The sequence below is a fragment of the Emys orbicularis genome, chromosome 8, assembly GCF_028017835.1.
Source record: "Emys orbicularis isolate rEmyOrb1 chromosome 8, rEmyOrb1.hap1, whole genome shotgun sequence".
Lineage (NCBI taxonomy): Eukaryota > Metazoa > Chordata > Testudines > Emydidae > Emys > Emys orbicularis.
Window position 1 is genome coordinate 84,558,898 of NC_088690.1, and position 23,509 is coordinate 84,582,406.

At 41.2% G+C, this 23,509-nt stretch overlaps 1 protein-coding gene across 1 annotated transcript in view; it reads right to left on the minus strand.

Moving 5' to 3' along the window:
• The window catches only part of WWC1 (WW and C2 domain containing 1), a 159,213-nt gene that overhangs the window by 376 nt on the left and 135,328 nt on the right, over positions 1–23,509 (minus strand). Inside the window, exons 16-22 of the mRNA XM_065409106.1 lie at positions 22,973–23,125; positions 22,573–22,673; positions 21,481–21,631; positions 17,515–17,679; positions 14,527–14,619; positions 13,280–13,510; positions 286–407 (exon numbers count right to left, since the gene is read on the minus strand). Of these exons, the coding sequence (XP_065265178.1) occupies positions 286–407; positions 13,280–13,510; positions 14,527–14,619; positions 17,515–17,679; positions 21,481–21,631; positions 22,573–22,673; positions 22,973–23,125 (1,016 nt within the window). The remainder of the gene's footprint in view (positions 1–285; positions 408–13,279; positions 13,511–14,526; positions 14,620–17,514; positions 17,680–21,480; positions 21,632–22,572; positions 22,674–22,972; positions 23,126–23,509) is intronic.

The following is a 23,509-nucleotide window of genomic DNA, read 5'->3' on the forward strand; positions in this document are numbered from 1 at the left end:
AACAAAGGGATAGACAAATTAAGCAGCATTGTGCTACTGCCTGATAAGGAAAATATTGGGATCCAATCCTGTTCTCATTAAAATCAATGTGAATTCTGTGGATTTAAATGAGCGCAGGATTTTAGTCTTGGATAAGAAAATGCATATCTCTCTAACTCAGGCAGCACAGTAACTGTCTTTTGTAAAGGACACTTACATTTGTGGTGAAGTGAAGTTATCCAAAAGAAAAAAAGGTAGATTTTTTTTTTGCAGCAATAACTTTCTCCTCTTTAGAGACATTCCTACCTGAATGACTGTACCTCCAGGGGCTCCTTACGACTCTGTCCTCGTAGCCTGTGTACATCCTTGGCAGCTGCTCTCATCATTTTATCCGCTTTCAGCTCACACTTGTGTTCTGTTTTCTCAGCCTAATTGAGTGATGAAGAGAGTGAAACCTTATGAACAATATAGAAGATACCAATTCATTCTTCCCTAAACCAACAAGCTCATGTTATGTTAAAAAGGTTATTTCATTTGTATGTTGAAGGAGAGAAATAAAGGCATTCCGGTGAGATCAACTATGTGGGGCCATAAACCATAGAAGCTGGAATAAGATTTAATAGGAGTTTTCCACCTCTAATATGCCCATTCATTATGAATAGAATGCAGCCCTTCTGCAATGTCTATTCCAGACTATTGGCTGGAATTGTGGCTGCTGACCCCTGGGCAACCCCTCTGTCTGGGGTTTGAGACAAGCAGATCAGCTTCAATGAGCATCCAGCAGTACCCTCAGCAGCTCAACCCCAAAAGCCCCCTGCATGCCAGCCTGTTCAGAGCCAGAATGAAACCCTTGCACAGCAGATGCAAAAGCCCCCCTGCACATCAATCCTGTCTGCCTCAATTCCAGCATAGGGGCCCCTGCAAAGTCTGTGTGGTGTAGAGGGAGCCCAGCGCACCTGGGTGGACTTCATGCAGAAGGAATAATATGTCAATGGCACAGTGTGTGTGTGTGTGTGTGTGTGTGTGTGTGTGTGTGTGTGTGTGTGTGTGTGTGTGAGAGAGAGAGAGAGAGAGAGAGAGATGTGGCATTTACAAGATTATGAAGCTGAAGTCTAAGAGGGAGGAGATGTGTGCCTTTCATATGAAAGAGGATGAAAGCACTGTGCCTCCAGATGCGCTCTTTCTGGACTAACCTGGGGAACTAGTTAAGATAAAGAAAAAAAGTTCAAAGTTTAGCTAACAATTAGAAGTCTATCATCAAAGGGATTATCATAATCAAATCAAGAACAATCCCATTTTTTTGTGAAATTGCCAGAAACCTGCCCACTTTGCTATTACCTCTACTTCAGCTCAGCTGCTGAAAAATTGACAGTAAGTAAGTAAGAAATGCGTGTAAGAGGATCTTGCCCACATGCTCAGGGTCTAACATGCTTACTTTTACACAACATGATTTTAAAACCTTTTATACTGTGTATCAAGAGATCCCTTCCGCAGGCAGCTTTTAAAAACAACAAACAACAACAACTGAAATATGTCTCTGTGCAGGCTTGATCCAAAAGGCTCTAGCCAACCGAGCATCTCAGGGCAAGATCCTCTGACCAGACATATTTCTGTTGTTGTTTGTTGTTTTTAAAAGCTGCCTGCGGAAGGGATCTCTTGATACATGGTGTAAAAGGTTTTAAAATCATGTTATGAAAAAGTACAAAGATGCCTTACATGCATTTCTTACTGTCAATTTTTTAGCAGCCGAGCGATGGTTCTTCAGAGGACTTGTAGATTTTGGACACTGACAGCTCCGAAGGACCAAGCGGTTTGGGCCAGATCTGTTTTTACCCAGACACAAAACCAGATGCTCCACAGAATGCCGAAACAGCAGGGGACGCTTATTCTATAGGCCTGTACTATCTAAAGTTGAGGGAGAAATTCGGTATTAAGCCAGTGAGAGTTCATAACCATAAAACCGTGATGCGTGCAATTGTGCGAGTGGCTGTGCACGGAATCATCAAGCACTGCCTGAGAGACAAACAAAATGAGGATTGTCCTGGGTGCGCCATAGATGCCCCTGGGCAGAGGCATCATGCCTGCGTGTACTGGTCTTTAGATGATGTGAATTGTAAAATTAAAGAAATTAGCGGTAGTTTGTGTATGGAGAGTGTGTTAAATATCATCATCACGCTGGGATACGCGCTGCAGTGCCTCTGTTTAACCCAGAAACATTTAGCTCTAGGGGCAAAATTGGTGGACAAAGTGACAGAGGCCGAGGATCCAAATAGCGTTTTAGATGAAATCATCAAACCGATAGATAAATGTTTAATGCAAAATGTTGAACATCTTCTTCATTCAGCAAATTACAAAATCTTGCTAAGAAAAAACACTAACAGTTAGAGAGTGTTTTGGAAACAAAGCAGGCCGTGTTGTAAAATAAAATGTCAGTTGAAAATAACTGTGTAAAGCGTGTTTTTATGGAGTTCAAGGGATGTGGGGTTTGTCAAAAGGGCGGTAGGTTGCCCCCGTAGTATACGCGCAGTTAGGTTACAGTTTGTCAACAACAACAAAAGGTATATGAACGGCCTGTTCCTCCAACAAAGGCCCAACCACCTCACCCAGCCCTGGTGTTTGTGCATGAGGGTTATAGGCGCCCTATGGACCGTTGCAAAGCAGCCCCAGAACCCCTCTTAAATCATACCATCTTCCGCTTCGGCTGCACCTTTTCATTCCCCCCCCCCCCCCCAGGCCCTCTGCATTGGACTTAATCATAGCCCCTCTGATTTCAACAATGTCTCAGGTCTCTTGTCTACTGTTTCATATTATTTAATGCTGTACATCATCTAGGGTTACAGTTTGCATAAAAGTGTTTTATAAAAACAAAACAAAATATATCCTCTAGGGTCTTAGACAAGATAATGATCAACAAAATTGTAATTATTGCTTTGCAGACCTTGCTACAAAGTATCTTTTAGCTTGTTTTTGTTAATATTTCTGATAGGCTGTCAGATGGGGGAGATAATACCTCATAAAGTGGGAAAGTGCTTCCAAATGATAAAACACTTGCCCATGCTAAAGCATAACAATTAACACAGACAGGCTGCCTACACAACTGTTTCACTAAAAGAGTTATCAACATGCCCCCTAAAACTCAGGACAGCTTTCTTACCCCCATGGCCTGATCTCTGTGGCTCAGGCTTTTTTTTTTTTTTTAAAAAATGATTGTCCTTGGTTTAGATTTTAAAAAACATTAAAAAAGAAGAAAAAAAAAAGGGGGGGGGGAGAAAAGTGTGTGTGTGTGTGTGTGTGTAGAGTGGGGGTGAAGAAGGCTCCATATCTCTGGTAAAAAACAGCTAACTTTTTTTACATAAGCTATTTTTTCTTGTGTTTTTTGTATAAATCCAAACTTTAAAAAGCAATCTTGTTTTTTTTTGTATTAAAACACATATGTAAACTCCCCTCAATTGCCAGTTTTCATATTCTTACCCAGTTGTTGTTTTGGTACTTTAAAAACACTATTTTTAAAAGAACAGGCTAGTATCTTAAGCCTTTTTAGTTCACTAAACTTCTACAAAATATCCCTAAGAGGGGCCTTGTTTTGTTACAGCTCAGGCAATACTGCTTTTTCATAATAAACTTTAAAAAAAAACAATGCTTCAAATAGGCCTCACTGCATACAGAATATCCTTTAAAAAGGTCATGTTATGTTACATCTCAGTCAATTCTGTATTTTTGTGTTAAATGTTAAAAACCTTTATATAATGAAACACTGCATGTTTAGCAAGTGTTAAAAGTATGGGGGGAAAGTCAAGGGGTGAGGGTATTCTTCAGATAGGCTATCTCTAAGCTTCACGCAGTCACAAAGCGGTGGTTTTTGTCTTTTACAATCAGTAAATGGAATAAAATACTTGTTACAACTTTCATAAAGTATCTTTCAATGCAATCTGGCCATTTTTTAAAACTTTAACAGCGTTTTAAAAAAGTTAGAAAAGAAGTCTGTGTAAAAAAACAAGCAAACTGGAGGAGTAACCCCTAGAGCCTTGCTAACGCAGACTATAGTGCATGAAGCACTGGTTAGCCTAATTAGTCTTATCTGTTTTTAAAATGTAAAGAAAGCTCCAGCTCCAGCCTGTGTTGTATTATTTTAATAAAATCTATGGACCCAAAACAAACAGGAGCTTGTACCTGTGTCTCAGCACACGGGTTGCAAACATTTAAAAACAAAGACATTCTAATAATGCAACAAAAAAATTCATACTTAAATCTAAAAGCCCTAGGAAAATAAAAGCTTACTATAACTTTCACATGCATTTGTTAAAAAGTGGGGAGGAAAATAAACTTCTCTCTAATCCACTGGATTACACAATAAGAGGGATATAAACTAGCTGTTACTAAGGTTCTGTGGTTTTCGCTCTGGCTTGTTTTCTGCATGCTCTTTTTTTTTTTTTTTAATTGAAACACGCATGTAAAAATGTTAAATAAAGGGCTCTGTCTTCATATAGGCTTGTCTTTTAAAGTGTTTATTCCTTTACAAAACTTAATATAATTTTCACTTGTATTTGTTAAAAAGCAGGCAAAGAAGCAGCCTTCTTATCTCTGATCTACTGGCTTACAGATGCTATTTTTGGTAACAATGACTTTGCTAAAAAAAAACCCGCTGTTTCAAACTGTCCTTACTAAAAAAAATGATCAGTGCTAGCCTAAAATCTAGGGGAAAACTTTTTTATCACTATACATTACTTTTATAAACAGGTTTTCTGTGTTTTTAACCCTGGGTTGTTTCTGCATGCTTACATTTTATTAAAACACTTATGCCAATGGGGCTAAATAAAAAAAAAAAGTGTCTTCAGGTAGCCTGTTTTTCAAAGGGGTCTTCTTCTTTTCTAATCAATTCAAAAGGCTGTTTCAAGTGGTTCTCACTAAAAACCTTGGGGAAAAACTTTTTCAGGCTGTTTCAACTGGTTCTCACTAAAAACCTTGGGGGAAAACTTTTTCTTAGTAAGGGTTTTGTGGGTTTAGGTCTGGGGTGCTTCTGCATGCTCTTTTTATTGAAACACCCCTATAAATAAAGGAATGTGTCTTAGGTAGGTTTGTTTTTTCATGTGTTTATTTAATAAGTTAAAAAGCGGGGGTTTTAAACATTACTTTAAAAAGCGCATTTTAAAATGGTTTATAGTATGTGTTGTTCAGCTTTTGTTACACGGTCCTGGTTGTTTAGATAAGAGCAGAGCAGGGCTTTGCTGCAGCTTCACAGTTTTTACTAAAAAATAACCCATGTTAGTCTAAAACCTAGGGAAAAACTTTTTTATCACTATACATTACTTTTATAAACAGGTTTTCTGTGTTTTTAAACCCTGAACTGTTTCTGCATACTTACATTTTATTAAAACACTTATGCCTAAGGGGCTAAATACAAAATATGTCTTCATATAGGCTTGTCTTTTCAAGTCTTTACACCTTTACAAGACTTTCACCTCTCTCTTTTTTAAAAAGTGGGGGAAGAAGCAACCTTCTTCTCTCTAATCCATTGGTTTACAGAATAAGGGAAATATAAACTGGCTGTTACTAAGGCCCTGGGGTTTTAAACCTGGGGTGTTTCTGCCTGCTCTATTTTATTACCACACACCTGTAAATAAAGGGATGTGTCTTAGGTTTGTCTTTTCAAGTAATTATCCCTTTGCAAGTCTTAATGTAACTTTAACATGTGTTTGTTAAAAAGTTTGGGGAAGAAGCAGCCTTCTTATCTCTAATCCACTGGCTCACAGATGCTGTATTTGCTAACAATGACTTGCTAAAAAAGCATGCTGTTTCAAATTGCGCTTCCTAAAAAATAACCCACATTAGTCTAAAATTTTTTTGTCACTATACGTTACTTTTAAACCTGGGGTGCTTCTGCCTGCTCTTTTTTATTAAAACACTCCTGTAAAAATAAAGGACTGTGTCTTCATTTAGGCATGTCTTTTCAAGTCTTTATTCCTTTACAAGCCTTTCACCTCTATTTGTTAAAAAGTGGGGAAAGAAACAAACTTCGTCTTCTCTCTGATCCACTGGTTTACAAAATAAGGGGTTTATAAACTGGCTGTTACTAAAAACCTGGGATTTTAATCCTAGGGTATGTCTGCCTGCTGTTTTTTTTTTTTATTACAACACACCTGTAAATAAAGGGATGTGTCTTCTTATAGGTTTGTCTTTTCAAGTGTTTATCCCTTTGCAAAACTTAATGTAACTTTAACATGTGTTTGTTAAAAAGTTTGGGGAAGAAGCAGCCTTCTTATCTCTGATCCACTAATTCACAGAGGCTGCTTTGCTAACAAGAGCTTTGCTGCAAAAGCCTGTTGTTTCAATTTGTGCTTACTAAAAAATAACACACATTAGTTTAAAACTTTGTCACTATACAGTTAAAGTATAGTGTACACTATACAGTACTTTTATAACCCGGGGTTGTTTCTGCATGCTCGTTTTTTATTATTAAAACACTTATGCCAAGGGGGCTAAATAAAGAAATGTGTCTTTAGATAGACTTGTCTTTTCAAGTGTTTATTCCTTAACAAGCCTTTCACCTCTGTTTGTTAAAAAGTGGGAAAAGAAACAAACTTCTTCTCTCTAATCCAATGGTTAACAAAATAAGGGGTTTATAAACTGTCTGTTACTAAAAACCTGGGGTTTTAAACCTGAGGTGCTTTTCTGCCTACTCTTTTTTATTGCAACACTCCTGTAAATAAAGGGATGTGTCTTAGGTTTGTCTTTTCAAGTAATTATACCTTTGCAAAACTTAATGTAACTTTTACTTGTGTTTGTTAAAGAGCAGGTAGAGAAGCAAACTCCTTCTCTGTGATCCACTGACTCACAGAGGCTGCTTTGTTAACAGGAGCTTTGCTTCTCCGTGATCCACTGACTCACAGAGGCTGCTTTGCTAACAGGAGCTTTGCTTCTCCGTGATCCACTGACTCACAGAGGCTGCTTTGCTAACAGGAGCTTTGCTGCAAAAGCCTGTTGTTTCATATTTTGCTTACTAAAAAGTAACCCCTGTTAGTCTAAAACCTAGGGGAAAACTTTTAAAAATTGTTTGTTACTAAAAGCTTATGGTTTTAACTGTTATAAAAACCCCTATGTTAAAGGGCTACATGGCGGGGAAAATGCTGGGGGTCTGTTTCTTTAGGGTTAAAGGGGGAGGGGGAGGGTAGGGAAAAGAGGAGGGAGATGGCTCTTGTTTAAAATCTTGAGACTCTAGGATTGGTTCCAGAAAATGAATTCTATGATGCTGTTGTAGAAAAAACTCTGATTGGTCCAATCCAAAGGTGGTAATAACAAGTCTGAGAGGGTCTGAACCTGGGAACTTGTCTCATTCTACAGAAAGACTTAAAATGTAAAAAAATTCTCTCTCTCTCTCATTCTCTCTCTCCCTCCCTCTCTTTCTGATTCAACCATGTGTTCTCTATCTTTGCCCTTTGCAAAGGGGGCTCTCTTTTCTCGCCCTGTTCTTTCTTTTAACCTCTCTTTTTTTCTTAACCTACCCTGATACTGAATGCTTTTCTATTCACTTTTTTACCATGTGCTTACTAAACAGGCTCTGCCTGCTTCTCTCTCTCTCTCTTTCTCTCTGTCTGATTCAACCATGTGCTATCTTTGCCCTTTGCAAAGGGGGCTCTCTTTTCCCTTTATTTGCCCTATTCTTTCTTTTAACCTCTCTTTTTTCTTAACCTACACTGGTATTGAATAGTTTAAATGCATTTTTTAAAAACTTTTTTACCATGTGCTTACTAAACAGGCTCTGCCTTAGTAAATTCTTTTTTTTAACCTAGTTTTTAATGTTTTTAAAAGCTTTTTTCTTAACCTACACTGATATTGAATAGTTTAAATGCTTTTTTATTCACTTTTTTACCATGTGCTTATTAAACAGGCTTTGCCTTAGTAAATTCCCCTTTTAAACCTAGTTTTCAATATTATTTAACTTTTTTCTTAACCCACCCTGATAGTTAATACAACTTTTACATTTATCTCAAAATTTTCTATTCTTTAATAGCCTACCAACCTAGGCCTTTACCATCATCTCTCCTTACTCAAACTCAATAAAAATCTCTATTCTTTCAAACTAGACCTTTCAAAACAAAAATCTTTCTATTCTTTCATAACCTGCCCTTTACAAACCTCTCTCCTTACTCAACCACATCCAATAACCTTTCTTTCCCTTTTTCTCTAAACCTTACCCAAACTTTCCTTTTTATCTTTAAATTCTCTCACACTATTCTTTCAACCTTTTTCTCTCAATGTACCCAAGCACAAACACACACAACACTTCCCCTAGTCAAACACACACAAATTTTTTCAAAATGGCCGACAGTGCCAAACTTCGGCGCCAACGGAAACGGGGTGGGAAGGCGGGACATAAGCCCTAAATGGGGCATGGAAACCTGTCAAATGCATGGTGATGAATGCTATCGAGCGGTATACTACTCAGGGCTATTCAGTCATTTCTGAAGCTTCCCCCACCTTATCTATAAATCCCATTCTTTTTGAAGCATTGAGTTTTATTTTTAGACTCTCCAGAGAGAAAGGGAATGCATTTTGAACAGAAAGGCAACTTTCAGAAAGATAAAAAATTGTTTTGTGCAATAATCTTTAGTGTTTCCAGTTTTCATCAGTATCCTTTTCATCACTGCCATCTAACCCACTCCTTGATGGCAGATGCTTTCAGAACTGTCAAATAAAATGCAGTTTTAATAATCTGGAAAAAAAGACATTTTCTGTTATGGCCAACTGTGCATCCTACATGAATAATATTCCCAAATCATTTCCTTTTGACATAAGGTAGGCAACCTAGGATTTCCATTCTAGTGATCTAAAACCAAAACGAATACTTGTTGAAAAGTTTTAGTTAGTGCCTTATGTTTCTTTTATACCAAACATATTCTGAAAGCACAATTGCTAGAAGATGAATATTGAAACTACATAAACATCAGTCAAGTTGTCTGTCATCTTTCACTATCCTCCTGGTTTGGTTTTCTACAGTCAGCCAAAGTATGACAGAAGCTGTGACCAAGTTCGAAGAAGAATGTGAGGTTACCTTTTTCTACCAGTTTAATAGCCAATGTTGCTTCTGATTTCTCTCAAAGGAGATTATAGCATTCCCAAGCTTGAATCACAAGACCCATTTATTTGTGCATTTCAAAGACAAATGCCAAGTGACAGAGCAACTTGTATTCTAGTGTAAGCTTATTCAGTTTCACTAGATATTTGAAAACCAAAGTGACTAGCACTCTATTTGCTTATGCTTATAATAGAGATCTGCAACTGCAAGGTTAAGCAGAAAAACTAAAACAAGTTGCTGCTTCTTTTAGGGTTACACATAGACTCATAGACTTTAACATCAGAAGGGACTATCATAATCATCTAGTTAGGTCTCCTGCACATTGCAGGACACAGGACCTCACTCACCCACTCCTGTAATAGACTCATAACCTCTGGCTGAGTTACTGAAGTCCTCAAATCATGATTTAAAGACTTCAAGCTACAGAAAATACACCATTTATATTAGTTTAAACCTGCAAGTGACCCATGCCCCATGCTGCAGAGGAAGGTGAAAAACCTTGAGGGTCTCTGCCAATCTGATCCAGGGAAAAATTCCTTCCCGACCTCAAATATGGCAATCAGTTAGACACTGAGCATGTGGGCAAGATCCTCTGACCAGACATCTGGGAAAGATTTCTCAGAGCCCTCTTCAGTTAGTGTCCCATCACCAGCCATTGGAGATATTTGCTGCTAGCAGTCGCAGATCAGCTACATGCCATTTTAGGCAGTCTCATCATAGCATCCCCTACCATAAACTTATTAAGCTTAGTATTGAAGCCAGTTGGGTCTAGATGATTAGAAACCTTTGTCCAATTTCAAGCCTAAATTTGTTGATGGCCAGTTTATATCCATTTGTTCTTGTGCTCACATTGGCACTTAACTTAAATATTCCTGGTATTCATCCCTCTGATGTCCTTATAAAGAGCAATCATATCTCCCCTCAGCTTTCGTTTGGTTAGGCTAAACAAGCCAAGCTCATAAAGTAGGTTTTCCATTCCTTGTATCATCCTAGTAGCCTTTCTCTGCACTTGTTCCAGTTTTAATTCATCTTTCTTTAACATGGGAGATCAGAATTGCACACGGTAACCAGATGAGGTCTCACTAGTGCCTTGTATAATGTTACTAATTCTTCCCTATCTCTATTTGAAATACCTTGCCTGATGCATCCTAAGATTGCATTAGCCTTTTTCATGGCCACATCACACTGGTGGTTCATTGTCATCCTGTGATTAATACATCCAGGTCTTTCTCCTCCTCTGTCACTTCCAACTGATGCGTCCCCAACTTATAGCAAAGATTCTTGTTAGTCCCTACATGCATGACCTTGCACTTTGCACTACTAAATTTCATCACATTTGTATTACTCAAGTTTACAAGGTCATCAAGAGCTTCTTGTATTATATTCTGGTCCTCATCTGTACTGGCAATACTCCCCAACTTTGTGTCATCCGCAAATGTTATTAGCACACTCCTTTGTGCCAAGGTCAATAATAAAAATGTTAAATAAGATTGGTCTCAAGATCAATCCCTGAGGAATTCCACTAGTAGCCTCCCTCTAGCCTGAAGTTCATCTTTCAGTATGACCCATTGTAGTCTCTCCTTTAACCAGTTCCTTTTCCACCTTTCACTTCTCCTATTAATCCTCAACTTCTTCAATTTAACTAATAATGTCCCATGTGGAACTGTATCAAATATCTATCTAGATTTCAGTAAGGCAAGAGCTCTGACTTTGCATAGCAGAGGACCTTATTCTAAAGCACTTAGGCCTAGTCTACACACAGGTTTTTTACTAAAACTACTTTGGTTACGAGTGCAATTTTCTAGTGGTATAGTTAAAGCAGTAAAGCCTGCATGTAAACTAGTCCTTCCACCAGATAGTACTATGTTCTGCAATGAGTTCCAACGATACCATAAGTAAGTGCAGAAGAACTGGGCCCAGGATAGTCAGCAGAGCTTGTGGATTAAATCCTACAGCATCTTGTAATCATGGGCTTCTAGAACCCTCAGATTTTTCTAGAAGGTGTTTATAGTACTTTAAACATATTACAGCATTTTATAATCCATCAATACACACAGATTCAGAGAAGGCAAAACAGAATATAATTTTATTAACCAACATGCAGATAATCCAGAAGACCCAATTTTTCCTGAGACATTCTAGTGCCGCACTCACTCCCCCACTAACAAAGGTCACAGCCCCCCAAAATGTGACCTCAACATACTCCTTCTTGGTGCATGAAACAGACTTTCCCCACAGGGTGCAACTCTTGTGTGTGCTTGATAAAGACCTTTTATGAAACATTCAGTGGGTACATTAAGTTCCAGATTCTCTCTCATCACTGCTTTCCAAGCCTGCCACTGAGCTTTGAAAAGAATGGAGCTAGACAAAAGAAAGGAGTAGCCAATAGGTACTATCCTTCTACAGGCAGGAACCACTTGGAGCCAATGACTCTGTGACACTGCACTCCATAGTCTTCATATTGATATTATTACGATATGATTATGGCATAATTATGATGCATTTTGTACAAGACTGGTCATGTGAGGTGTAATTGGAAAAGTTATGATTTGCTAAATATGATTATCCTATTTGTATGCATGTATCATTTTTGTATCTGAAGTTATGAATATTGACTATGTATCTGTATTTCACATGTAGTCACACCTGGGTGATACCCACTAGGCAAAATGCTTCCAGTCTAGACAGCTGGCTGTGAAGGCCTATTCAAGGTAATGGGCCATTAGGAAGAACAATAAGCCTTAGGAGAAGCTTATCTCCCATTGGGTGAGCCTTCCTGAGAATGCTCCAGGCAGCCTCTAAATAATGGCTACTATGACTCAGCAAGGTATGCAAGGGCATGTGACCAAGCCACATGACACGGAACTACATCTTGGATACCAGTGTTTTTCCACAAACTGAGTTTGGAACAAAGGGTTCCCACCATATGCTAAAGCTATATAAGGCAGGGAGTGACACCTTCACTCCCCACACAAGAAAACTCCTAGAAACACCTAAGAAACAAAAGACTGAACCGGGGGACATGCTGGTCCCAGGCTAAAGGGATTTCTAGCCTGTGTATGAAAACCTGGGGATCCCAAGCTGTAAAGCAAGTGCATCTTGTAAGCTGAGAATCTGCAAGCCTTCTTGTATCATCAGTCAGGGCGAGAGATTGTTAATTCAAATCCTATCATTCTACGATGTTACGCATAGTTTGAATTTTTGTTTATTTACTAGGTAATCTGCTTTGATCTGTTTGCTTATAATCACGTAAATCTATCTTTTGTAGTTAATAAACTTGTTTTTGCTTTATCTAAACCAGTGAGTCTGAATGAAGTTCTTGGAAATCTTAGCTCAAGTGGCAAAGGCTGTTGCATTTCCTCTCCACATTGAGGCGGGCCACATAGCACGGTTCACAGACAATAGGTGGACCGCAATCATTACTGAGTGGTACCCGTGAGAACAAAAAAGACCACCTGGTCAGCCTCCAAGAAGATGGGAAGATGACACTGTTAAACATTTCGGAAGAACGTGGAGAAGAAAGGCAAGAATGCAAGAAGAATGGTGGACGTGTTGTGATCGGCGCAGTCTTAATGACAGCTGAAGACCGATTGATCCAGGTGATCCAGGTGATTGAGGGGGAGGCGAGCTGGATAATAAATTCATACTGGTCAGGGTTTTCACCAGGGCAGGATGGTACAGCTCTGGGGTCCTAGGCTGGGGAAGCTGGTGGTTATTTTGGCTGTAGCCTCTCTATTGTTGGTTCGTGCAGTGGCTGGTCAGCTTGTATGTAACTGCAGCTGGGTGTGTCCCTACCCGTGTGAATGCTGGTGGAAGTGTAGGACCAGGAGCGGGTCTGCAGCTTGTCACAGCAACACAGTGTGAGAGGAAGCCCAGGCTGGTGAGTCAGAGGGCTCAGTGGTACCCCAGTTCCAGGTGGCACCTCAGGGAGGAACCCGTCACAGACTCCTCCTGCGCCTGGCCTTGCATCCAATGACAAGCGACAGTGGAATTCAAATTGTAGGAAAGGACTCCTGCATTTGCAGGGGCTACAATTCTAATTATTTGTCAGTATGTAAAGTTAATAAAACAGAAGCTTCAATACAAAGCTCCATCAAACAAGTTTATTTAAAAGGGGGAAGATTTGGAAGATAGCAGCACTGAAGATTTGAACGTTCTGGTCTCCAGAGGATTGGGAAAATGTGTTTGACTAAACATATTAACAAAACCCCAGTCAGAATTACTTACCCGTTTTTCGACGTGTCTCAGCCAAAGCCGGAATCGCTCATCATCCTTCACCCATTGTGGCAGCTCTTTTTCACCTTGACCTTGAGCTTGTTCTAACTGTTCTTTCAGTTCTTTCAGTACAGAGATCTCTTGCACTAACTGATTGTGCCAGGTCCTTGAAGCCTGCAGGTCTAACTCCAGGTCCAGTGAAGTTCGGATTAGACGCTCTGCACCAAAGGACTTAACCGAAGGCTGGAACAGAAGGGATTTATGATTGGAATAAAAAGTGTCAAACTGTTCCCATCTTGTCCGAATATGTGTGATGACCACTTCCTCCTCAAACGCACAATGTTCTGGAGATGAAAGGCAACATCTCTGGTAATGCTGCTTTTGCAAGGTGGCTGCTCACCCGAATTTGCAGTTTCACAGTCTAGCAAAGTCTTATAAGTAAGCTTGCCCATGCTGCAGCTTCCATTAACACTAATGGTATCTGAAGTAAGCCAAGGGCTTCTGTACTTAGCTGAGTCTTCCTTACACTATTACTCAGAATATAATTTTACTTACACCTCAATTATCAGAATATTGCAGAATGCTGCAAGACAACGTATTAGCATTGGTTTCACACCACTGGATTTTCTCCTGCCCCCAATATCAGGAACATTAGTGTTGAGGAGTGCACAAGGTGAGTATTTCAATCAGACAGTCTGCCTCATGCAAAATGTTTCAGTGGCCTCCTAAGGACAGCAGCCTAATTCCACCCCATTCACATCCTAGTAGAACGTGCACAATGATGTCAGTAATGGGTGTGGAGCTCATTAAGCACTGTTAAATTTCAATAAACATCTGAAAAGGTTATTTTCAATTGCTTACAAATTAGTTATCCCACCAATTCCTTTGGCATGGATATGAGCCAATGAGAGCATATTTTACATGCCACATCTAAAAATTTAGCTATTTTTGAATTCTGTTTGGAAGGAAAATTGTGAGAAATAATTTTTCAAAGTGGGAGTTCTAGTAACTCAAGGGAACAGACATTTGTAACCTTTTGACAGACTAGTAAGAACATTTCAGCCCAAATGGAGAATTTTTTTTTTAACGCTATGAGCACATGAAGACAGGTGGTTTATATCTGAAATTAACCTGAATTATCTTTGCCAACCCCTTTTTAAATAGAATTATCTATTGGTAACTCACAAACCAATGCTTTAAGAACATGATTGTTTTCTTGAATGCCAGCTAAGGGAAAAATTTGTAGATGAAGTTTTTACCCGCTTCATTCTGACACTTCGCCTCTCCATAGCATTCCGAACAAAGGGTGGTTTCTTAGACAGTGTTGAACTGTCACTATCACTGCGATTTAGCTGAAAAAGAGACAGAAGTAATTGTTATGAAACAAACACGCAGTGCAAGGCTATTACGAATGAGCCCACAGAGCTACAGACATTTAAAGAAAGCCATGGACTGAGAATTATCTGAGAAAGTCACATGTAACAGTGCAATGAAACCCACCCGGTGCCCAAATCTGGCTGTTTTCCATGGCCACTGTCCTTTCCTGGCCTCCTCCCCTCTGTTTTTCAATGCTGCTGTTTGAGAAGAGGTTAGAAGATACCATCACTTTCGGTTAGAACTCTGCACAGGTCACAACACAGTCCCCTTCCCCTACTCAACATCAATAACTAGGTCAGACAAGAGACTAGAAAATTAAGATGTCATGAACAATGTTGCATTGGCTGGGGATTAAGTCATTTCCATCCGTAACTTCTATGAATAAGCACAGCATAATATTGGAGAAGGATTAAGTATATTTTTTTCCCTTTTCAAACAAACTATTTCTATATATGAAACTAACTTAGTGTGGCATATGGATACCATGACTTTTTTCAGGGTTTTTTTGCAGCATTTTATATATTTGGGGTCAGATTTTTCCTGGAAACGTGGAGCAAGAAACCTCTTTCCTTTGTGCTACTTCCACAGCGGCTGGACACGATCATAATCCAAGCTTAGGGACAATTCTCTTCTTGTGTACCTTTGGGCCAAGCATTCAGGAGAGCACATGCAGAAATCCAAGGGCTGGAGGAGCAGGCATGTGCCTCCTGCATGCTAGGGAGCTCCAGGATATGATGCTTCCACTGGGAAGGTGCAGGTTGGCATCACAAGGTTGTACCTATTATGCACAACTGTGATGTTAAATGTTCCATTTGATATGAGCACTAATTTACTGTACTCCAGGATACACATCTGTAGTAAGGTCTAGGTGCCCCTTGGATGCTGAAACCACTGAGCCCTGGGCCATGTACTTTCTAGTGCCCTGAAACATGGATATTCTTTGCTATGCCTAAATGCCCTGTTGAGTGTTATTTATTATATGGCTCAATGCTCACAGGCCAAACAGAAGATACAATTCAAAGGTCGAGACTGTCGTGAAGAGAATTAAGCTCACAGCTAAAGCAAACGTAAAACAGTTTATACCTGTGAGCCTGATTTCATCTGAACTGGATACAGGTTTTTTGAAGTACTGTTTTGCTGCACTCAATGTTAGGCAGCCCTTGATGTTCTACTAGAACACCTCAATCCTCAGTTAGACCAGCACATACTTCACAAAGCAGTTTCCTGACAGTGTTTACTTGTATTCTACACTGGTTGAAGCTAACGGAGTTATTTATAGTGTATCCTGATCCTCAATCCTGGAACTAATTAATTACGAATAAACATTTAATCAAAGAGGTGGCACTGACATCCTCAATCAGTACACAGATCGTTCAATTAGTGTCACACACAGCACAGTAGAGTCTTTCACGCTCCCTCAATGCTGCTAATTGAAGTTAGTCATCTCTGCTTTCTGATTTCCATCTCGACCTTTCATTTTAGAGGAGATAAACACTAGTCAGACACTTACAGCATCTCTGTCTGATGATAACCCTAATATCCACCTTTAAGCAGCACTAAATGCAGCAAGGCTCCTCTGGTTACAAAAGGGGCCTGAGGATGAAACAAGGTTCTATTCTGAACTGTCACTCCTCACTCTGAGATCTAAGGCAAATTACTTAATCTATGTATATTCCTCACTTGTAAAATTAATTGCCTACCTTGGTAAGACATTGAGATTCTTGGTTGACATATGCACCATTTTAATTAGTAATTGTTATTTATTTTAACTCACCCAAATTGACCCAGTTCTAGTTTGACATGTCTCATATTTCTGTCTGAAGCCTTCATTCCAACCAGTGGCAAGTCATGGACCATGTCAGAGCAATGACTCTGTACCAAATGTTGGCACTAATGCAACTGCTTTTGGCAAGAGGAGGAAGAACCAGGACATGAGATGTGGTGGCAGGCACTTTGGCAGGGGCTTGGTGCCACAAGAATACAGCAGTGTGCTTTAAGCGGTCCGCAGAGATGGAGGACTGGAGATAGCTGATCCAGTTTCTAATGGCAGAGGAATCTCCCTATGCTGAATGACAGTTCTAGACCAGGATCATAAGTGCAGAGCAGTGGGACTACATCACAGACATGGGATGACCAGCAGTGGGTCCAGAACTTTGGTATGAGGAATGCCACATTTCTGGAACTGCATTCTGGTCCTTCACTGCCAGGATATGAGGCCATACCTGTCCAGAGGTGTGTTGCTCTTGCCCTCTGGAAACTGCCTACCCCAGACTATTACAGATCAGTGGCTAATCAACTTGGTATTGACAAGACAACTGCACTTTCTGTAATGTCAGTCACTAACATTTGAGCATGGTGTCAAGGGTATTGTGCTACTAAAGTGACATCTCCTAGAAAAGATGGCAAAGTGAGGTTCTGACCACTTCGTTTATTAAAGAACCTTTGCAGGTACTAATACCACTGTTATGGCCAAGTTCTAATCTGGGTAATTATCTTAATCCTACCTAAATTCATGCTAGCATTTTAATTATATTAATTCTCTCTACACTCCCTGCCCTAAGCCACTGTATTGTGCTGCTGTGGTACAACTGCTAAAATAGCTGCATTTCAGGAGTGTGTAGTGATTCCACTATCACTTCCCATTGTGAGGTTTACTTAACAGGTGTGAAATGCTCTGTGGTCCTCTGATGTACAATGTCAAGAAAGGGTGCTGTACCCTCAACTTCCACTGAAGTTCAAGGTCATTGAGGATGCTGTATACTCTCCCAGTTCCGACCATCAGTGCAGTGTATTATCAGATGAACTAAAGATACTGTGCAGTCACTAAGGAAAAACATTTACAACGAAGTCTGGGGATGTGGTTTTCTTACCCGGCAGATGTATTGACTCTGTGGTCCTGGCGAAAATGTTTTGGAGCGGATTATGGTGCTACTTCTGACAAACTGAGTTTGCGGTGGGTTAGCTGCTTTCTTCTCTTTTGGACGAACTACAGTAGAAGATTGTGCAAGGCTCTCTGTGTTTGTTTCTTTATCTACCTGAAAGAAACACACTTTAATGAACATAAGAATGGCTATACTGGGTCAGACCAATGATCCATCTAACCCAGTATCCTGTCTTCCAGCAGTGGCAGTGCCAGATGCTTTAAAGAGAATGAACAGAAGAGGCCAATCATCAAGTGATCCATTCCTTGTCATTCAGTCCCAGCATCTGGCAATCAGAGCTTAGGGACATCCAGAGCTTAGAGTTGCATCCCTGACCATCTTGACTAACAGCCACTGAAGGACTTATCCTCTATGAACTTACCTGATTCTTTATTTAACCCAGTTATAGTTTTGGCCTTCATAACATCCCCTGGCAATGAGTTTCACAGGTTGACTGTATGTTGTGTGAGGAAATACTTCCTTTTGTTTGTTGTAAACCTGCTGTCTATTAATTTCATTGGGTGACCCCTGGTTCTTGTGTTATGTGAAGGGGTAAATAACAGTTCCTTATTCACTTTCTCCACACTATTCATGATTTTATAGACCTCTATCACATCCCCCCTTAGTCGTCTCTTTTCCAAGCTGAACAGTTCCAGTTTCTTTAGTCTCTCCTCATATGGAAGCTGTTCCACATCCTTAATCATTTTATGTTATGTTCTTATGTACGTTTTCCATTTCTAATATATCTTTTTTGAGACTGGGTGACCAGAACTAAATGCAGTATTCAAGATGTGGATATATCATGGATTCGTACAGTGGCATTATGATATCTACTATTTTGTTATTTATCCCTGTAACTGCCTCCCCCCAACAACCCATCAATGACAACTGCTTTTGTGTTTCAGCCTGAAATCCCACTTCTACTTTCACACTCTAAGGAGCAGCTTTTCATGAATTAAACTACAATCTAGAGCAGTGCTTCTCAAAGCCGGTCCACCGCTTGTTCAGGGAAAGCCCCTGGCGGTCCGGGTCGGTTTGTTTACCTGCCGCGTCCGCAGGTTCGGCCGATCGCGGCTCCCACTGGCCGCGGTTCGCCGCTCCAGGCCAATGGGGGCTGCGGGAAGGGCAGCCAGCACATCCCTCAGCCAGTGCTGCTTCCCACAGCCCCCATTGGCCTGGAGCAGTGAACCGCAGCCAGTGGGAGCCGTGATCGGCCGAATCTGCGGACACGGCAGGTAAACAAACCGGACCGGACCACCAGGGGCTTTCCCTGAACAAGCGGCGGCCCGACTTTGAGAAGCACTGATCTAGAGCAGACAAAGTTGTGTCTCTTTCTTGACTCTCCTTATGCAATACACTGTAGTCCTGCTCTTTCCAAACTTGTGAGTAATTTCTACAACTGTAGCATTTCCTACAGATTCAGTTGCAAGTGACCTGTGTAAATCCTGAGTGACTCCACTAACTTTTCAGATTTACACCAATGTAGCAGATTAAAAATCAAGCCTTTAAATTTAGATTATCCATTTAAGACCACCTTTTTGTTATTGGTCACCCACAATTGACAGAGACAAGACAATCTGAGCATTAAAACAGGCCCTTGATTAGGTAAATAGGTGGTGATTAGATAGTAATATCATTTAGGATTACATTAGGAGATCCCATGTGCTAATCATGTTGTCTGACAGTGCTAGGTGAAGAATGCTTCCAAGACCAGGGGACATTAAATGGTATTTCATAAATGTAGTGTTATTTAAAATTGAGGTTTGACTGTAATGTAAGAGAGATCTTAAACTTCATGTGACTGCCATAGCTCTGCTTAATTCAACATTGGCCTGGTTATCTTTGCAGCAGATAGTACTTAGTCCTGCCATGAGTGCAGGGGAGTGGACTAGATGACCTCTCCAGGTCCCTTCTAGTCCTACGATTCTATGATTAACACCGGGCCCGCAAAAAAACTTATCACAAGTGAATTAGACAAAGGGAAAAGGATGAGATCAAGAAATATGAAGATGTTCCACTCAGAATTATTTTTAGCTCTTTTTAAATCCTAAAACTTCAAAGCAGCAGTAGAAAGATACAAGCAATTCAGACTATGACAAGTATGTAGTCCAAAACAAAACATTAGAGGGCTATATGTTGGAAGCTGTGGCAGCAACTATTCCTCCAAAAATGCAAATTAATGGGCTTTCCCCTCAAAATGAATTTGATGCAAATGTACACCCCTGTTTAGGGTTACCATTCGTCCGGATTCTCCCGGACATGTCCGGCTTTTCTGAGTTAAAATAGCGTCCGGGGGGGAATTTGTAAATGTCCGGATTTCCCCCCCATGCAGAGCGCGTGCGGCTGACAGGGCAGCCAGCCGGATCATGCCACTTGCACGGGGCTCCGGCAGCCAGAGCCCCTCCTCCGCTTCCCCCTCCTCTCCCCTGCAACTTGAGATCACTCCCCTCCTCTCGCTCTCTCCCTCCCCCTCCCTGCATTCGCAGATCGCCGGATGTTCGCATCGGGCCTCCGGCAGACTGGAGCTCCTCCCCCTGCTTCCCCCCCCGCTGCCCAGCGTGCAGCTCCGCAGCACTCTGCGAGGGCGGGAACCGGGCTGTGCGCTCCGCTGGGGAGCGCAGCAGTGTGTCCGGCTCCGCGTGGAGCCCAACACGCTGTTCTGAGCGGCACGGTAAGGGGGTCAGGGGGTCGGAGAAGGGGCAGGGGGGTTATGGAGGGGGCAGTGAAGAGACAGGGAGCAGGGTTGGATGGGTCGGGAGTTCTGGGGGGGGGGGGAGCTGTCTGGGGGTGGGGGTGTGGATAAGGTTTTGGGCAGTCAGGGTACAGGTAGAGGGTAGGGTCTCAGGAGGGGTAGTCAGAGGACAAGGAGCGGGGGGGTTGGGAGTTCTGGGGGGGCTGTCAGGGGGCAGGGGTGGGGAGAGGGATCGGAGCAGTCACAGGACATGGAGCAGAGGGGTTTAGATGGGTCGGGAGTTCTGGGGGGGGGGCTGTCAGGGGGTGGGGAGTGGTTGGATGGGGCGTGGGAGTCCTGGGGGGTCTGTCTGGGGGTGGGGGTGTGGATAAGGGTTGGGGCAGTCAGGGGACAGGTAGGGGGTAGGGTCCTATGGGGCCAGTTAGGATGGGGGGAGCGTCTCAGGAGGGGGCAATCAGGGGACAAGGAGCAGGGAGGCTTAGGTAGGGGGTGGAGTCCTGGGGGGCAGTTAGGGGCAGGGGTCCCAGGAGGGGGCAGTCAGGGGACAAGGAGCGGGGGGAGGGTTGGGAGTTCTGAGGGGGGCAGGAAGTGGGAGGGAGTGGAAGGGGCAGGGGCGAGGCTAGGGCAGAACAGGGGCGGGGCTCCTCCCGTCCTCTTTTTTTGATTGTTGAAATATGGTAACCCTACCCCTGTTGCAACAAAAGCCTCCAGTATTTGCATGAGTAAATCAGGTAACTGAACAGGGAGGCATCTGAATGACCTGATTTGCTTATGCACATGCAGGAGGTTTTTGGTAAATGCAGGGCTGAATGGCCACAATATATATGTACATGCACTTTTGCAGATGAACACATTAACATTAGCTTTAGTAAGTCTGCTTTTCATTTGATAGGTCTGTTATAAGTTGTTTGGGCTACAGTGATTAGAACAAAAATAAAATAAAAGGAAACGTTTCCAAACTGAAGTGGATCACCTTCCCCACAACCTTCATCCCACAGTATAATTACTCCACCAAGCCTCTTATTTCCCCTGAAGTGTTGCTTACTGTGATGCTATAAGAGACAGAAAAACACTCCATGTAATTTTCCAAGAAACCAAAAAGCAGAAGGAATTGCACCAAGTCCAGCAATTAGGGATGAACATAATAGTGAACAATGTAGTGCTTAACTCATCTTACTAAATATCAGGCTTATGGAAGCGACAACATTTACTCTGAGCTTTACCTTTACTGCTACCGACTCAGCATGCACTTGGGATTCTGGATTCTCTTCCACCTCCCAGAGTGTTTTTCCATCATAGAATTCTTCCTCCTCTTCTGCTTCATTGTCACTGTTCCCATCCTGCTCTTCTTGCTCAGCAACCTCCTCATCTTGCCTGTCATATAAACTGCTTCTGTTATTGGGCTGGACCCACTTGGGACAATACCCCCACAGCATCCTTGATGCTGGTTGGTGTCCTAAGTATGCTGATCAAAAAGCACCGCTAGTGCTGCCAGTTATACCAGAAACCTCATGATGTTCCATGGAACAAGAGAATAACAAAAGTACACCGGTTGGAGTGGAAGAACCAGCAGTGAAACAGGTAAAGGGAATTTTTTCATCTTTCATTCTATGGTAAGGTGATGACTATGGTTGAATACATTTGCATCAGTTTCTGCCACAAGCTGTATACTGGGTCTTGTGCATTTGGGTTTGACTTAGTGCTGCTGGTCCAACTGTATGGTGGGTTTAGGAGGCTGACTCGGGGATTCCCCCAAACAGAGGTACTCTCAGTGTGAAAGCTAGAACTATGTTAAACAACATGTTCTTGAGAATCTTTTGGCAAACCTGAGCTCAAATATGTATTTTGGTTTGTGCTAAGGTTTGTGCTAAGGTTTGCTTTGAATTTTGTGGTTGGTTTGAACCCAACACTCAGTGAAATGTGGGACTGACCATGTAATTCACAACCAGTTAAAGAGCTCATGCAAATCCCTGTGAACTGAAGGTATAGTATTTCACAGGTCCATCAAGCACTATGTACCACAGATTAATATATTTTATCTCTTCCAATTTTAACTTTTACTAGCTCTAGTCTCAATTCTCAGGCACATGCTCTTCTGTTTCTATTGATGTAAAAAAAGATGCCAGAAATGATCTTCTGCAAAGTTCAAGAACTTTGATCAGCTACTAGACACATTTCAATATTACATGATTGCACCTGTCTGCATATTAGCACATTAAACTTTGACTCATTGACATCCTCATCTGAAACACTATGTCAAACCCATAGAATCCACAGACTCTTACACTATGATAAGCGAATAGGATGCCACCTACCAATTCTCTCCACTAGTTAAAGTGCTTCTGCTTTCTTCCAGCTTCTTCTCTACTGCTTCCAGTTCAACAGCAGTCTGTTCCAGCAGTGCAGATACAGAGTCCTGTATAGAGGAAAGGGCTTTATTTAAAGACAGTATTCATTCCTAAACCCCATCAACTATCAGAGTGAGTGTTCCATATTACTCACAGTAAACTTGAGAAAAATAGGAAAAGGTCCATTAGTCAGGTAAAAAGTTACATCCTAAATCAAACTTTTAGTTTTATTGACCCATTTAGTATCATAATGACATTTTTTACATATAAGAATGCCATGCAAACACACAACTCCTGATTTCTTTTCAGCAATTTAGTATATTATAGAAGAGGTTTATGCAAGCTTCCGTTTAGCATTTGCCCTTACTGTTTTTTCAGCGCAGGATACTGCAGAACAAATATCCCCTTGTTTGTGTTTTCTGCTTTGCTTCTGAAGATATTTATAACTAAGAAGGTTGTACCAGCGTGTTGACTTCTCTCCAGATCTACATATTTCAGCCAGGCTAATTTGTGCTCCACCCTGTTGGAACCAAGAAAAAAAGAGTTGAAAGAAGTGACTGAAGCAATAAAATGTCAGCAGAAATATGTAACAGCAAAAACCAAGGCTTTGGGAGCTGAAGGTTTAGTTATCCCTGAGAAAAACCACCACCACCACCACTAATCTTCACTCTCTCGCTATTTCAGGCATCATCTTGTTGATGATTGGATGATATTAAATTGAACCATATTGTTGGGGGCTTCCAAGGGTCAATATACAAGAAAGATTCACTTCAGCAGCTGCGTGCAAATAAGTGTCAAGAATGATGAACAATTATGTTGTGGCCATGGTAACTTGCAATCACTTTCAATTAGGAAGAATAAAAGACAACAGTTAAAAAAGAGATGGATTATTTTCTAATTTAAG